The following is a 16,163-nucleotide window of genomic DNA, read 5'->3' on the forward strand; positions in this document are numbered from 1 at the left end:
GAAAGGCTCTATATTTTTAGAATGTTTTAGACTTCCCGTGTCTCTCATGGTTGGGAGGCTGTGAACAGTCACATGTGTAGCTGCAAGAGTCTAGATAAACCTGTCAGGCAAGATAGAAAGCCATCAGAGGGGTTTGAATTGAAATACTCCTATCATGCCCAAGAGACTTATTAACTAAAGCCCTAAGTTGATTTTTTCCAGAGAAAGGTGGTCAGGGATAGCCCCCTGTTAATGACAGAAGAGTTGGTGAAAGGCATAATATAATAAACAGTAGACAGATTTTGGTTTTGGGGTAGATGCTCGAGCAGATTCAGGGGGTCCCTCGAGGCCTGATCCGCCTTTGCCTGTCAGGTCTCTTCCGCATGACCTTTGTCATGGGTGGGATCTCCCATGGTGGCTCCTGGCAGATAACTCTCAGTTCAGTTCAGTTCAGTTGCTCAGTCGTGTCTGACTCTTTGCGACCCCATGAATCACAGCACGCCAGGCCTCTATTTTCCTTCTTATACTTATTAGTGATAATCGAGAGGACTGGCCTGGGAATCGAATGTTGAAGTTCCCTGTGATCCGACTGATACCAACTAGTAGCAACTTCAGTTCAGTTCAGTCGCTCAGTCATGTCCGACTCTTTGCGACCCCATGAATCGCAGCATGCCAGGCCTCCCTGTCCATCACCAACTCCCAGAGTTCACCCAGACTCACGTCCTTCGAGTCAGTGATGCCATCCAGCCATCTCATCCTCTGTTGTCCCCTTCTTCTCCTGCCCCCAATCCCTCCCAGCATCAGAGTCTTTTCCAATGAGTCAACTCTTCGCATGAGGTGGTCAAAGTTTCAGCTTTAGCATCATTCCTTCCAAAGAAATCCCAGGGCTGATCTCCTTCAGAATGGACTAGTTGGATCTCCTTGCAGTCCAAGGGACTCTCAAGAGGCTTCTCCCACACCACAGTTCAAAAGCATCAATTCTTCGGCACTCAGCCTTCTTCACAGTCCAACTCTCACATCCATACATAACCACAGGAAAAACCATAGCCTTGACTAGACGGACCTTTGTTGGCAAAGTAATGTCTCTGCTTTTGAATATGCTATCTAGGTTGGTCATAACTTTCCTTCCAAGGAGTAAGTGTCTTTTAATTTCATGGCTGCAGTCAACATCTGCAGTGGTTTTGGAGCCCCAAAAAATAAAGTCTGACACTGTTTCCACTGTTTCCCCATCTATTTCCCATGAAGTGATGGGACTGGATGCCATGATCTTCGTTTTCTGAATGTTGAGCTTTAAGCCAACTTTTTCACTCTCCTCAAGAGGCTTTTTAGTTCCTCTTCACTTTCTGCCATAAGGGTAGTGTCATCTGCATATCTGAGGTTATTGATATTTCTCCTGGCAATCTTGATTACAGCTTGTGTTTCTTCCAGTCCAGCGTTTCTCATGATGTACTCTGCATTTAAGTTAAATAAGCAGGGTGACAATATACAGCCTTGACGTACTCCTTTTCCTATTTGGAACCAGTCTGTTGTTCCATGTTCAGTTCTAACTGTTGCTTCCTGACCTGCATACAGATTTCTCAAGAGGCAGGTCAAGTGGTCCTGTATTCCCATCTCTTGAAGAATTTTCCACAGTTGATTGTGATTCACACAGTCAAAGGCTTTGGCATAGTTAATAAAGCAGAAATAGATGCTTTTCTGGAACTCTCTTGCTTTTTCCATGATCCAGCGGATGTTGGCAATCTGATCTCTGGTTCCTCTGCCTTTTCTAAAACCAGCTTGAACATCAGGAAGTTCACAGTTCGTGTATTATTGAAGCCTAGCTTGGAGAATTTTGAGCATTACTTTACTAGCGTGTGAGATGAGTGCAATTGTGTGGTAGTTTGAGCATTCTTTGGCATTGCCTTTCTTTGGGATTGGAATGAAAACTGACCTTTTCCAGTCCTGTGGCCACTGCTGAGTTATCCAAATTTGCTGGCATATTGAGTGCAGCACTTTCACAGCATCATCTTTCAGGATTTGAAATAGCTCAACTGGAATTCCATCAATTCCACTAGCTTTGTTCACAGTGATGCTTTCTAGGGCCCACTTGACTTCATATTCCAGGATGTCTGGCTCTAGATGAGTGATCACACCATCGTGATTATCTGGGTCATGAAGATCTTTTTTGTACAGTTCTTTTGTGTATTCTTGCCATCTCTTCTTAATATCTTCTGCTTCTGTTAGGTCCATATCATTTCTGTCCTTTATCGAGCCCATCTTTGCATGAAATGTTCCCTTGGTATCTCTAATTTTCTTGAAGATATCTAGTCTTTCCCATTCTGTTGTTTTCCTCTATTTCTTTGCATTGATCACTGAGGAAGGCTTTCTTATCTCTTCTTGTTATTCTTTGGAACTCTGCATTCAGATGCTTATATATTTCCTTTTCTCCTTTGCTTTTTGCTTCTCTTCTTTTCACAGCTATTTGCAAGGCCTCCCCAGACAGCCATTTTGCTTTTTTGCATTTCTTTTTCTTGGGGATGGTCTTGATCCCTGTCTCCTGTACAATGTCACGAACCTCAGTCCATAGTTCATCTAGTACCAGATTAATCCTTTTATTGAGCCACAAACTAATTTCCTGCTGTTAGCAGATCAACAGGGAAATAAAATAATTTGTTGAGTGTTACCATGGGCTAAGAGCAATACATAACTGTCTCTGCTGAATTCCAAGTACCTAGAGCAGTGTCTGGAATATGTAAGCTCTCTGTAAATATTCATTAAGCATTATATTGTTAATGTACACTGCATTAATTATTAGTTGATATTAAACTATCCATAGCCTTCTTTTTATACTAACTCCCACAAACCACATTCTTCTCTTACACATATAGTGTTGAGCAGATTTGGACAAAAGAACACCAGTTGTCTTTGATAAATTTTAATTCATTAGATGATATAATTTATCATAGTCAATCATGTATGGATTTTTTTTAGTGCTACTCAGTTTTAACTATTAGAAAAGGGTATCCTAATCTAGTAAACAGAAATGTTCCATGTGTCTGTTTTAATTTTGAAGCTTTTTGTGTATTACCCATTTTAAAAATGTTATGTAACTTTGTATATTGTCATGAACTGACAAGAAATATATTGAATCCCTGAAAGCAAATCTCCTCTTTAGAATATATGCCAGCCTCTTTGTTAATCCAAATCAGTTTTAAGCTATTATTAGACTAAATTCATATATTCCAACTATTTAAGCCAGAAAGGTGACAACAGTCTGATTAGAAGGCAACTCTGTTAGCTCTAGGATATATGATTCATATTAAAACAACTATCATATAACTGTAAAAACAAGACACGTTAAAGACCAGGCATCTGTGCAATTCAATAAAACATTCACTACTTTAAGAGAGATTTCATGAAAATTCATTTAAGACAAAGCTCCCATCTTAGATATTTTAATACTTTTTGAATATAACCATTATAGAATACTTTAAGCTTTCTGCTTTTATTTGTATTTGGATCTTTCCTTTTTTTAAGCCAGCATTTAATCTCTAGGTAATATAGAATGGGTATTTTGTATAAATATCTGGAATATATGTTAAACAGTATATTATTTGTATCAAGTGTTTACAGAAACCAAATATTTAGTTAGCCGCTCAGTCGGGTCCAACTCTTTGCAACCCCGTGGACTGTAACCTGCCAGGCTCCTCTGTCCGTGGGATTCTCCATGCAAGAGTACTGGCTGCTGCTAAGTCGCGTCAGTCATGTCCGACTCTGTGGACCCCACAGACGGCAGCCCACCGTCCCTGGGATTCTCCAGGCAAGAACACTGGCATGGGTTGCCATTTCCTTCTCCAGTGCATGAAGGTGAAAAGTGAAAGTGAAGTGGCTCAGTCGTGTCTGACTCTTAGAGACCCCATGGACTATATAGCCCACAAGGCTCCTCCGTCCATGGGATTTCCCAGGCAAGAGTACTGAAGTGGGTTGCTATTCCCTTCTCCAGGGGATCTTCCCTACCCAGGGATCAAACCTGAGTCTCCTGCATTGCAGGTGGATTCTTTACTGTCTCAGTCAACAGTGAAGCCCTACATATTATGCTGCTGCTGCTGCTGCTAAGTCGCTTCAGTCGTGTCCAACTCTGTGCGACCCCATAGACGGCAGCCCCCCAGGCTCCCCCATCCCTGGGATTCTCCAGGCAAGAACACTGGAGTGGGTTGCCATTTCCTTCTCCAATGCATGAAAGTGGAAAGTGAAAGTGAAGTTGCTCAGTCGTGTCCGACTCTTTGCGACCCCAGAGACTGCAGCCTACCAGGCTCCTTTGTCCATGGGATTTTCCAGGCAAGAGTACTGGAGTGGGGTGCCATTGCCTTCTCCGTTACATATTATAAGCACTTCTAAATGATAACCTCAAAATAATTCTGGTTTTAAGAACCAATTGAGATGACCCAGAGGGATGGTATGGGGAGGGAGGTGGGAGGGAGGTTCAGGATGGGGAACACGTGTACACCCGTGGCAGATTCATGTCAATGTATGGCAAAACCAATACAATATTGTAAAATAATTAGCCTTCAATTAAAATAAATAAATTTATATTAAAAAAAAACAATTTGTATGCTAAAAATTATCAAAAATCTTCATCTCATTGATCACTAAAGTACGAGTCATTTTTCTAACATGCAAAATGTATGATTAAATCTAAAGCTCATGATCACACAAACCTGCAAGAAGAAACTGGGGGAAAAAAAAAAAGAAACTGGGGAATGATTATTTAAATTTTTGGTTATGGAGTAGCTAAATATTTGGGATGAATGAACAAATGATGAATAAATGACAAAATTTCATAGAAACATTAAAGGAACTTACAGAGTACTTGAATTAAAAGAAGGTGAATGTTTATCTAAGGGACATATTTTTTCTCATATGAAACATTATTTCCCTTTAAGATTAGAAAAAAAGGAGATTCTACTTATTAGGGTAAAAATATAGCTAAAAAATTAATTCATGGATAATTTATTTTTCTACATCACATTCAATTGTTTCATTTGTTAAAGTATCTATAATAAACAGAATAAAAATAAGCTAGCTGTAAATACTCAAGTGAAAATAGAAAATTAAGTTTAATTAAATGGTTAAATACAGCTCTTTGTTTTCAGTTGCCAAGGAGCTCTCATACTTTTCTACAACAAAAAAATGTGTCTTTACATGCCTCATACCAAAAAAAAAAGCCTTATCAAGTAAGTTTTTTATAAAGAATGAAATATGTACATTTTCATATAATATAATGTGTATAATATGTACCCCCATATAATATGTACTGACAATTCCCTATTACTTGTGTCAATAATAGTACCAGACAAATCCATTTAGGGTCTTTATCATTATTCTGTGAGGATGTGGAGATCAAACAGTAGAAGGAAGAGAACTGAGGCTCAGGCTATAGACAAAAATCAGCTGCTATGAAGGCATACGCTTTGTTAGATGGAGAGACAAAATGCATTATGTATAAAAAGGGGGAATGGAAGAGATACTTGGCTGCTTGATACCATTTATTCCCTTAATATCAGAGTGGCATCAAATACCAACCATCTCTCTCATATTTTGTCAAAAATATGATTAGTGAAAAAGTAGGCTCCCTGCTATTTGGTTTCTTTTCAACAGAAACTAAAACCACAAACTGTTCTCAGTCAACCTGAAATTATCCCAGTATGATATTTCTAAACTGTATTAAAAATAAATCTGCCATCATTGTGATGAATCATTTAATAAACATATTTTTATTTTTCTTATTAAAAAAGATAAATTATATAAATGCCTGTCACTAATATATTCCTTTACTTATACATCACTCCTTTTCAGCTTGATCTGTTCCTTTAAACTTGATGAACTTTTTTTTTTTATAAAATATTAGATTTGTATACTTGTAAGTTATTTGCAGCCAAATTTGATCTTTTTGTTTGATACCTTTAGCATTTACTGAAATGCCACTCTCCCCTTATGGAGATGTCTTCAAATTGAGAATGTTCAAATACTGTATAATTATAATATGAAAAAATAAGTGTCTTGACTTCTGTCTCATGTGAAGTGGAGATTAACCCTTTTATTCACACTAAAATAAGAGAAAGAAGCTTAGAGCATTGAAAACAGAGCACCAGAGCCTGATTGTATATATTGGCTCAACACATGGCAAATATCAACACCTAAAGTTGCCAAGCTTGACCTTTAATTCTTCCCTTCAACCACAAACCCCTATACTTTCAATTATCTCAAACTCCCACTCTTCATCTTTCATGCCCTCTAGAAGTACAGGAACCAAGAAATTCCAGATGTACAAGCTAGATTTAGAAAAGGTAGAGGAACTTGAGATCAACTTGGCAATACCCACTGGATCACTGAAAAAGCATTAAGTGAAAGTGTTAGTTGCTCAGTCACATCTGACTCTTTGCAACCCCACAGGCTGTAGCCCGCCAAGGCTCCTCTGGCCATGGAATTCTCCAGGCAAGAATATTGAAGTGGGTTGCCATTTCCTTCTCAAGGGGATCTTCCTGATCCAGGGATAGAACCCAGGTCTCCTGTACTGTGGGAGGATTCTTGACCATCTGAGCCACCAGGGAAGCCAGAAAAAGCAGAATTCCAAAAGAACATCTACTTCTGCTTCATTGACTACACTAAAGCCTTTGACTATGTGGACCACAAGAAATTGTAGAAAATTCTTAAAGAGATGGGAATACCAGACCACCTTACCTGCCTCCTGAGAACTTGTATGCAAGTTAAGAAGCAACAGCTAGAACCAGACATGAAACCACAGACTGGTTCAAAATTGGGAAACGAATACATCGAAACTGTATACCATCACCTTGCCTACTTAACTGGACTCAAGATTGCTGGGTGATCACAGGAAACTAACCAAAGTGATCACATAGATCACAGCCTTGTCTAACTCAATGGAACTATGAGCCACACTGTGTAGGACCACCCAAGATGGATGGGTCATGGTGGACAGCTCTAACAAAACATAGTCCACTGGAGAAGGGAATGGAAAACCACTTCAGTCTTGCCTTGAGAATGCTATGAACAATATGAAAAGGCAAAAAGATATGACACAGAAAGATGAACTCCCCAGGTTGGTAGGTGCCTGTGTGCTATTGGAGAAGAGTGGAGAAATAGCTCCAGAAGGAATGAAGATGCTGAGCCAAAGCAAAACAAATGCCCAGTTGTGGATGTGAATGGTGAAGGAAGTAAATTCTGATGCTGTAAAGAACAATACTGCATAGGAACCTGGAATGTTAGGTCAGTGAATAAAGGTAAATTGGAAGTGGTCAAACAGGAGATAGGAATCAGTGAACGAAATGGACTGGAATGGGCAAATTTAATTCAGATGAATATTACATCTACTACTGTGGGCAAGAATCCCTTAGAAGAAATGGAGTAGCCATCATAGTCAACAAAAGTCTGAAATGCAGTACTTAGATGCAATTTCAAAAATGACAGAATGATCTCTGTTCATTTCCAAGGCCAACCATTCAATATCACGGTAATCCAAGTCTATGCCCCAAACAGTAATGCTGAAGAAGCTTAAGTTGAACGGTTCTATGAAGACCTACAAGACCTTCTTTAAAACAAACAAACAAACAAAAAAAAAAAACAAAAAAAAAGATGTCCTTTTCATCATACGGGACTGGAATGCAAAAGCATGAAGTCAAGAGATACCTGGAGTAACAGGCAAGTTTGACCTTGGAATACAGAATGAAGCAGGGCAAACGCTAACAGAGTTTTGCCAAGAGCAGGACAGATCATAGCCAACACCCTCTTCCAACAACACAAGAGAAGACTCTACACATGGACATCACCAGATGGCCAACACCGAAATCAGACTGATTATATTCTTTGCAGCCGAAGATGAAGAAACTCTATACAGTTAGCAAAAACAAGACAGGGAGCTGACTGTGGCTCAGATCATGAACTCCTTATTGCAAAATTCAGACTTAAATTGAAGAAAGTAAGGAAAACCACTAGACCATTCAGGTATGACCTAAATCAAATCCCTTACGATTATACAGTGGAAGTGAGAAATAAATTCAAGGGATTATACCTGATGGACACAGTGCCTGATGAACTATGGACGGAAGTTCATGACATTGTATAGGAACCAGTGATCAAGACCATCCCCAAGAAAAAGAAATGCAAAAAGGGAAAATGGTTGTCTGAGGAGGCCTTACAAATAGCTGAGAAAAGAAGAAAAGCGAAAAACAAAGGAGAAAAGGAAAGATATACCCATCTGAATGCAGAGTTTCAATGAATAGCAAGGAGAGATAAGAAAGCCTTCTTCAGTGATCAACACAAAGAAATAGAGGAAAACAATAGAATAGGAAAGACTAGAGATCTCTTCAAGAAAATTAGAGATACCAAGGAAACATTTCATGAAAAGATGGGTACAATAAAGGATAGAAATGTAAAAGAAGCAGAAGATATTAAGAAGAGGTGGCAAGAATACAAGGAACTATATAAAAAAAGATCTTAATGACCCATAACTGCAATGGTGTGATCACTCACCTACAGCCATACACCCTGCAGTGCAAAGTCAAATTGGTCTTAGGAAGCATCAACATGAACAAAGCTAGTGGGGATGACAGAATTCCAATGGAGCTATTTCAAATCCTAAAAGATGATGCTGTGAAAGTGCTGCACTGGACATGCCAGCAAATTTGGAAAATTCAGCAATGGCCACAGGACTAAAAAAGGTCAGTTTTCATTCCAATCTCTAAGAAAGGCAATGCCAAAGTATATTCAAACTACCACACAATTGCACTCATCTCACACACTAGCAAAGTAATGCTCAAAGTTCTCCAAGCTAGGCTTCAACAGTACATGAACTGAGAATTTCCAGATGTTCAAGCTGGATTTAGAAAAGGCAGAGGAACCAGAGATCAAATTGCCAACATCTGTTGGATTATACAAAAAGCAAGAGATTTCCAGAAAAAAAAATCTACTTCTATTTCATTGACTACACCAAAGGCTTTGTGTGGATCACAACAAGTTGTGGAAAATTCTTGAAGAAATGGGAATAGCAGATGACCTTACATGCCTCCTGAGAAACCTGTATGCAGGTCAAGAAGCAACAGTTAGAAGCAGACATGGAAAAATGTGCTGGTTCCAAATTGGGAAAGGAGTACGTAAAGTCTGAATATTGTCACCCTGCTTATTTAACTTATATGCAGCAACACCATGTGAAACACCCGGCTTGATGAAGCACAAGCTGGAATCCAGATTGCTAGGAGAAATATCAATAACCTCAGATACGCAGATGACACCACTCTTATGGCAGGAAGCAAAGAAGAACCCTCTTAATGAAAGTGAAAGAGAAGAGTGAAAAAGCTGGCTTAAAACTCAACGTTTAAAAAACTAAGATCATGGCACCTGGTCCTATCACTTCATGGCAAATAGATGGGGAAGCAATGGAAACAGTGACAGACTTTATTTTCTTGGGCTCCAAAATCACTGCAAATGGTGATTGCAGACATGAAATTAAAAGACTCTTGCTCCTTGGAAGGAAAGCTGTGACCAACCTAGACAGCATATTAAAAAGCAGAGACATTACTTTGCTGACAAAGATCCATATAGTCAAAGCTATGGTTTTTCCAGTAGTCATGTATAGATGTGTGTGTCAGACCATAAAGAAAGCTGAGCACTGAAGAACTGATGCTTTTGAACTGTGGTGTTGGAGAAGACTCCTGAGAGTCCCTTGGACTGCAAGGAGATCAAACTAGTCAATTCTAAAGGAAATGAGTCCGGAACATTCATTGGAAGGACTGATGCTAAAGCAGAAGTTCCAATACTTTGGCCACCTGATGTGAAGACTGACTCATTGGAAAAGACCCTGATGCTAGGAAATATTGAAGGCAGGAGAAGGGGATTAACAGAGGATGAAATGGTTGGATGGCATCACGAACTCAATGGACATGAGTTTGAGCAAGGTCTGGGAGTTGGTGATGGACAGGGAAGCCTGGTGCCCAGCAGTCCATGGGGTCACAAAGAGTTGGACATGACTGAGCAACTGAACTGAACTGAGGGTGAAAAAAGAGTGAAAAAGCTCATTTAAAACTCAGCATTCTAAAAACAAAAATCATGGCGTCCAGTCCCATCACTTCATGGCAAATATATTGGGAAAAAGTGGAAACAGTGACAAATTTTTTCTTGGTTTCCAAAACCACTGTGGACAGTGACTGCAGACCTAAAATTAAAAGACGCTTGCTCCTTGGAAGTAAAGCTATGACAAACCTAGACAGCATATTAAAAAGCAGAGACATCACTTTGCCAACAAAGGTCTGCATAGTCAAACTCTGGTTTCTCCAGTAGATGTATGGATGTGAGTTGGACCATAAAGAAGGCCAAGGACCAAAGAATTGATGCTTTCAAACTGTGGGCTGGAGAACACTCTGCAGAGTCCCTTGGACAGCAAGGAGATAAAAGCAGTCAATCCTAAAGGCAATTAACCCTGAATAGTCATTGGAAGGACTGATGCTGAAGCTGAAGTTCCAATATTTTGGCCACCTGATGCACGGAGCCAACTCATTGGAAAAGCCCTGATGCTGGGAAAGATTGAAGGCAAAAGGAGAGGATGGCAGCAGAGGATGAGGTTAGATAGCTTCACTGACTCAATGAACATGAGTTTGAGCAAATTCCAGGAGATAGTGGAGGACAGAGGAGTCTGGCGTTCTACAGTCCATGGGGGTCTCAGAGTCGGTCATGATTCATCGACTGAACTAGTCCTTTAATCTTTCCTATTAATAATATAAAAACTAACATATTAGTTCACACAGTATTGTACATTATTTTATTTAATCTTAACAATCTGTAATATTATTCCATCTTAAAAATAGGACTCAGAGATTTAGAGACTTTTCCAATATCACATGGCTAGGACTTCTGATATCAAGATAAACAGAGACAGCAGCTGCTTCATTCTTATCTTACATCAAATATATAAATAATAGATAAATATGTATATACCTTGAAAGGAACCAAGTAGAGCTATCCTCAGAGAAGGAAATGGCAACCCACTCCAGTATTCTTACCTGGAGGATCCCAGGGACAGAGGAGCTTGTTGGGCTGCCATCTATGGGATCGCACAGAGTCGGACACAACTGAAGCCACTTAGCAGCAGCAGTGGCATAGCTATCCTCAAAACAGGAAGGTAAACTTTTGGAGGACCATAAACTATGTGTGAGAAAATTGTATTCTATATAATGAGGCTATGAGAGCTGGGACCAGGAATCTGGATATAACAAACCAGGAGACCTAATGCAAGAATCCAGGCATATATTAGGAAGCACCTGCCTCTTAGGGAGTTGTTCTAGAGCACCCCCTGCATCAAGGTAGGGCCAGATGATGAGTGCTTATCATTAGAACGTGAACAGAAATAATGTGTATCATTTCTGATACAAGGAAGTTAATAAGCAGAGTGTACTCTTTCCTCTCTCTAAAGAATCTCAGTGCAACAGTTTAAATTTCCCTTCCAGACTGGAATACTGCTTCTCAACTGAAGACACAAATTTAGACTTCTGACAACTGGGTGACTGGAAGCAAATTTGGGATCTTAAGCAAGGAGGTAATGGAAAAGGATGAAGTCACTCAGGAGTAGTAAAAACCAAAACCTTAAAATATAGAGGGTATAAAGAGCAGAAGCCACTGAAGGAATTAATAAGCAAACTAAATCATAATGGTTTCCTTACATAATTCTTATCACATTATACTGGTTGTTTTAAATGCTTATAATTAGACCAGATGGCTTTGTTCTTTTCAAATACATCATTTTTCTACCTTGATTTCAAGATCTGTAGGACATGAACCACTCTTCCCCTTTAAATACAGCAAGGAATTCCACTCCCTTCTCCCATTTACCCCACAAAAGCCCAAATCTCTCATAAAGGAAGTTTCTTAATTTCTGCATTATCCCCTGCAGGTAATCCTACTCTCACAAAGTCCTTGGCTATTATGAATGTGGGATTAGAGAAACTCTGTAATGCAGTTGATCAAGGCTCACCAATGGAAAACCTCATAAGACTAGTGAGATTGAGACCCTATGGATAATTTATAATTTAAATTCTTACCTGTAGCCAAGTGATCTTAAGCAATTAAAAGTATAAACTGAGCATCAGTATTTCCACCTAATTCATAATTTGGGGTAGTGATAGAAATACACTGCTTAGAACATAACATGGTATTCAGTAATTGGCAGCTTTTATAATTATGTTTAAGAAGAGTCTAAAACAGAACTTTTTATCTACCATTGTTGACAGTTTACAGAAACAAGCAAATAGCTATAAGCCTATGAATGAAGAGTGGTTTCTCACAGGATAGAGAAAGAGTCACAAGATTCACACTCAAGGCCACAACACAGTGAATCTTTTACTAGATATTAAAGTTTAAAACCACACAGCTTAACAGTCATGTTGACTTTACCACTAGGTGGCAATGATACAGCTGAATTTCACTGACAAGGTTAATTTAAAAACTGAGCAAATACATAAATTCCAATATTTTTAGTACATATTTTCATTTTAGAAAAATGAAAAATACTTTTATATACAATTTAATTTACACCAGAACATGTAATTATCTGATTCAATATGTATGCTAATTTCTGACGCTTTCTCTTCCGAGGCAATTCATCAAACAAACAATTTTAAACAGTTGTTGACACAGGTAAGTCTTTTTTAAAAATCTGAACATACATCATAAAGAGAACAGAAATTATGGAAAGCTACAAATATTTCTGAAACTTTAGAATTCACTTTAGAAAGCTTTAGAAAGTCACTACAAAATGCAAGTGTTTCAGTGAAAAAGTTTAAACATTTCAAAAATGACTTTTTTAAAATTTAGGGCCAAAACTTTTAAATTACAAATGAAATTAATATTTATATAGGCAAAGTCTTTTCAATGCCTTGAGTAAACCTACATTGTTAAACAAGTATCAAAATTCTGACAAATGAAATACCATTTTACAAATGTTAAAATAATTGTGATGAAATTCCTTAGAATCTGTCACTTTCCATAATTATTTCAGCTTTCCTCATAACAGATCATAATTTATGGCTTATTAAAAATAAAAACTCTTTTTCATTCTTTTCACATAAAGGAGAAATTATCACCAAACTTTTCAAATTATAACACTTCAAGTATATAGTAAAAAAGAAAAAAAAACTTACAAATACCCAAAATATTCCCTCACATATAGGTGGGTGCTCATATCACCATAGGTAACTTTACAAAACCTGTCCTATAATTAGATGAATAAATACTAGACCTATACTGTTATCCAATTAATAATACAATAAGATCCAATTAAAACAAGTCTATTTATTCCCTTTTTATAAATAACCTAAAGTTCCCCAAATTTTCTCCTCCCTGTTTCTACAAATGAATAAGTCAGAATATCAGCTTTCCAATAGTTTGCTAAGTTTTCTAGCTTTCGAAGTTAGCAACCACTTCCTATATTTATTTCATTTCCAGAGAAATCTTCCCTCTAAAACAAAGAAAAGCATGATTCCTAAGTTATTAATTCACAGATCAGTTTTCTCATTTTGAATTATTATAGATCACTCATTCCATCATTGTATACAAATATACAAATAATCACTTAAGATGGTTAGCACAATAAAAGATTACTGTGGCTGCCCTCACACAACAAATAAAAGATTCCAGGAAAGTGCTCTACCTGTTCACTGTTACCTGTAACTTCTGCTAGAAAATTTATGGAATACCACTGTAATGGAAGGGATAATTGTAGATCTATGAAAGTGAATACATATGCGTATATAACTTACACCTATACAGAATCAGCTTCTGATTACACAAATAAAGAGACAGATGCTACAAAACACATAATCCTTAAACTGCTTCAGATATCTATATTTCACAGGGCTGTGTCTGAGAACTCAGAACACCAAGAAAAGCCATATTGCAAAGAAGTCAAGAGTTACACAATTACCAAAACAATACTAACACTGATATGCCATTACTGACTTGAGTTTGCCATCTTTTGTTTATTTCTGATGGTGGCTCGAAGTTTACGAATCACCAGTCTATCAGGCAGAATCATATCACCTTGTTGTTCTAGATAATCCAATAAATTTTCAGTCCATTGGAGAGCAGCTGCATGATTAATATGTTTCTCTGGAATCAGTTCTATTTCCTCCTCCTCATTTTCACTGGATTCATCTGTGTGACCTTGTGCTCTTTTGATGATTTCGCTGTCAGTTAAGACTTCATAGCCTGGTTCAGTACTGTCCACTTCAAGCCATTTTTCAATGTTCTCAGTAGGCACATTTTCCAATCCTTTGGTGTGTTGTAAAATGGTAGCGATGGCAGCCACTGAGATATCTTCTTCATCGAAGTCCAGGCCTTCTTTCTCCTCTATGGTAGGGAGAATCTTCTTCCATGCTCTGCTGATGGTAACTGGCCTTACTAAATTCCATGCCATTGCTATTTCATAAAGTGCATCTAGTAGAGTTAGCTTCTTCCAGAATGATCTCAGGTCATTGCCTTCTTCCAAGTTGTTCTGGAGAAGACGTGCTCGGTAGTTCCTCTTCATTGTAGCTATGACTCCCTGATTCAAGGGCTGAATCAACGAAGCTACATTAGGTGGTAAATATTTAGCAAATATTTGGCCATCATCTGACCTGAGGACGTTTTCATTTGGATGTGTTGGTGAATTATCCAACAAGAGTACAGCCTTTTCTTGCAACCCTTTGGATCTTAAGTGCTCTCGAACTTGGGGCACAAAGATCTTATCAAACCACTGTCGGAAAATGGAAAGATCCATCCATGCGCCTTTTTGGCTGAAATAAGAGACTGGCAGGTTTGAGGTGTCAGTTGACTTGAAGGAGCGAGGTTTCTTTGCTTTCCCCACAACACAAAGCTTAAGTTTGTGTAAACCTGTTGCATTGGCACAACACATGATAGTGACTCTTTCTTCCATTGACTTGTGCCCAGGGACTGTGCATTTACCTTTGATTACCGAAGTCCTGGAAGGCAGGCATTTCCAAAACAGTCCAGTTTCATCTGCATTGTAGATTTGTTCCGGCTGCAAATTCTCTCGTTCAATATAGTCTCGAAAGTTGCTGCAAAAATCCTCCACAGCAGTCTCATCTCCACTTAATCTTTCGTTTCTAATATTGATCTCTCTAATGCTGTGCCGCTGCTTAAAACGAGTTAACCAACCAGCAGAGGGGTTAAAATCACCATCCATTCCCAAAGCATAAAAGAAGAATTCTGCCCTTTTTGCGCAAATTGGTCCAGACACGGGATTCCCTTTTGCTCTTTGCTGGTTGAACCATTCTAGCATCGCTTTGTCCAGTTCCTCATACATGGATGGTTTCATAGATTTCCTCTTGGCCAGAAGACTTGTGGAGTCTGAACTGCTTGCGTAAGTTATGATCTTTTCCTTATTTTTCCTTATATCTCGAACGGTCGTTTCACCAATTCCATAAATCACTGCCAGTTGTTTGGAAGAACCTCCATCTTCAAGTTTCTTTATTATATCAAGCTTATCTTTAATGGTCAACACCACACGCTTCCGTTTCCCTGACATGGTGAGGCTGTGGGACTCAGTTCCCACTCACACGGAAGCAACCCACACAATTCTACCTACTCTCACTGACTCACTTTAACACAGCCTTACACACTCACTCTTTCAACCTCACAGGGAACCCCGTGGCCCTGACCCCGTCCCTAGCTGGGCTTGGCCGGCGGAAGTTTCAGGGCTCAGGCCTTTAACTTTACTTGGGCAGCAGAGGAGGCCCAAGTCACCGCGGATAATCCGGATTACAAACATTTGTTTTATTCCCCCAGAGGCCTCGAGAAAGACTATCTCCCCATCGCGACCACAAACCTCCTTCAGGCCCAGATCGCGGGTCAACAGCCGTCACTAACCCCTGCCACACCCCAAAGTTACCGCCGAGAGCGGAAGAGTCAGGGAGTCGGGGACTGGCCCCCTTCCCCAGAGGGACGTGACGCTGGATTCCTTCCCCAGCAACCAGACCTTTCCACAGCAAGCCCCACTTCCCCGCGTCGGGCTTACTTAGTCTGCACAGTCCTCCCGGCCCCTCACAAGCCCGCCGAGACCCTCTCCCAACCTCAGTCGAAACCAGGACCCCTCGGCGGCGCCCTGCCTAACGCGCGGCAGCCGCTCCTCCCACTAGCGCACG

The 16,163-nt window shown here is 39.3% G+C and overlaps 1 protein-coding gene across 1 annotated transcript; it reads right to left on the reverse strand.

The window, feature by feature from the left end:
* Positions 1-12,338: 12,338 nt before the first annotated feature.
* Positions 12,339-16,162, reverse strand: JRKL (JRK like). Its single transcript, XM_019975593.2, has one exon. It carries the CDS (start codon positions 15,545-15,547, stop codon positions 13,973-13,975), a length of 1,575 nt encoding a protein of 524 aa, XP_019831152.2. The 5' UTR covers positions 15,548-16,162; the 3' UTR covers positions 12,339-13,972.
* Between the last annotated feature and the right edge of the window lies 1 nt (position 16,163).

Source organism: Bos indicus, chromosome 15 (genome assembly GCF_029378745.1).
Source record: "Bos indicus isolate NIAB-ARS_2022 breed Sahiwal x Tharparkar chromosome 15, NIAB-ARS_B.indTharparkar_mat_pri_1.0, whole genome shotgun sequence".
Taxonomy (NCBI): Eukaryota; Metazoa; Chordata; class Mammalia; order Artiodactyla; family Bovidae; genus Bos; species Bos indicus.

Excerpts from the sequence above, each read along its gene's own strand:
- JRKL (XM_019975593.2), bottom strand. The coding sequence starts at position 15,547 with ATGTCAGGGAAACGGAAGCGTGTGGTGTTGACCATTAAAGATAAGCTT.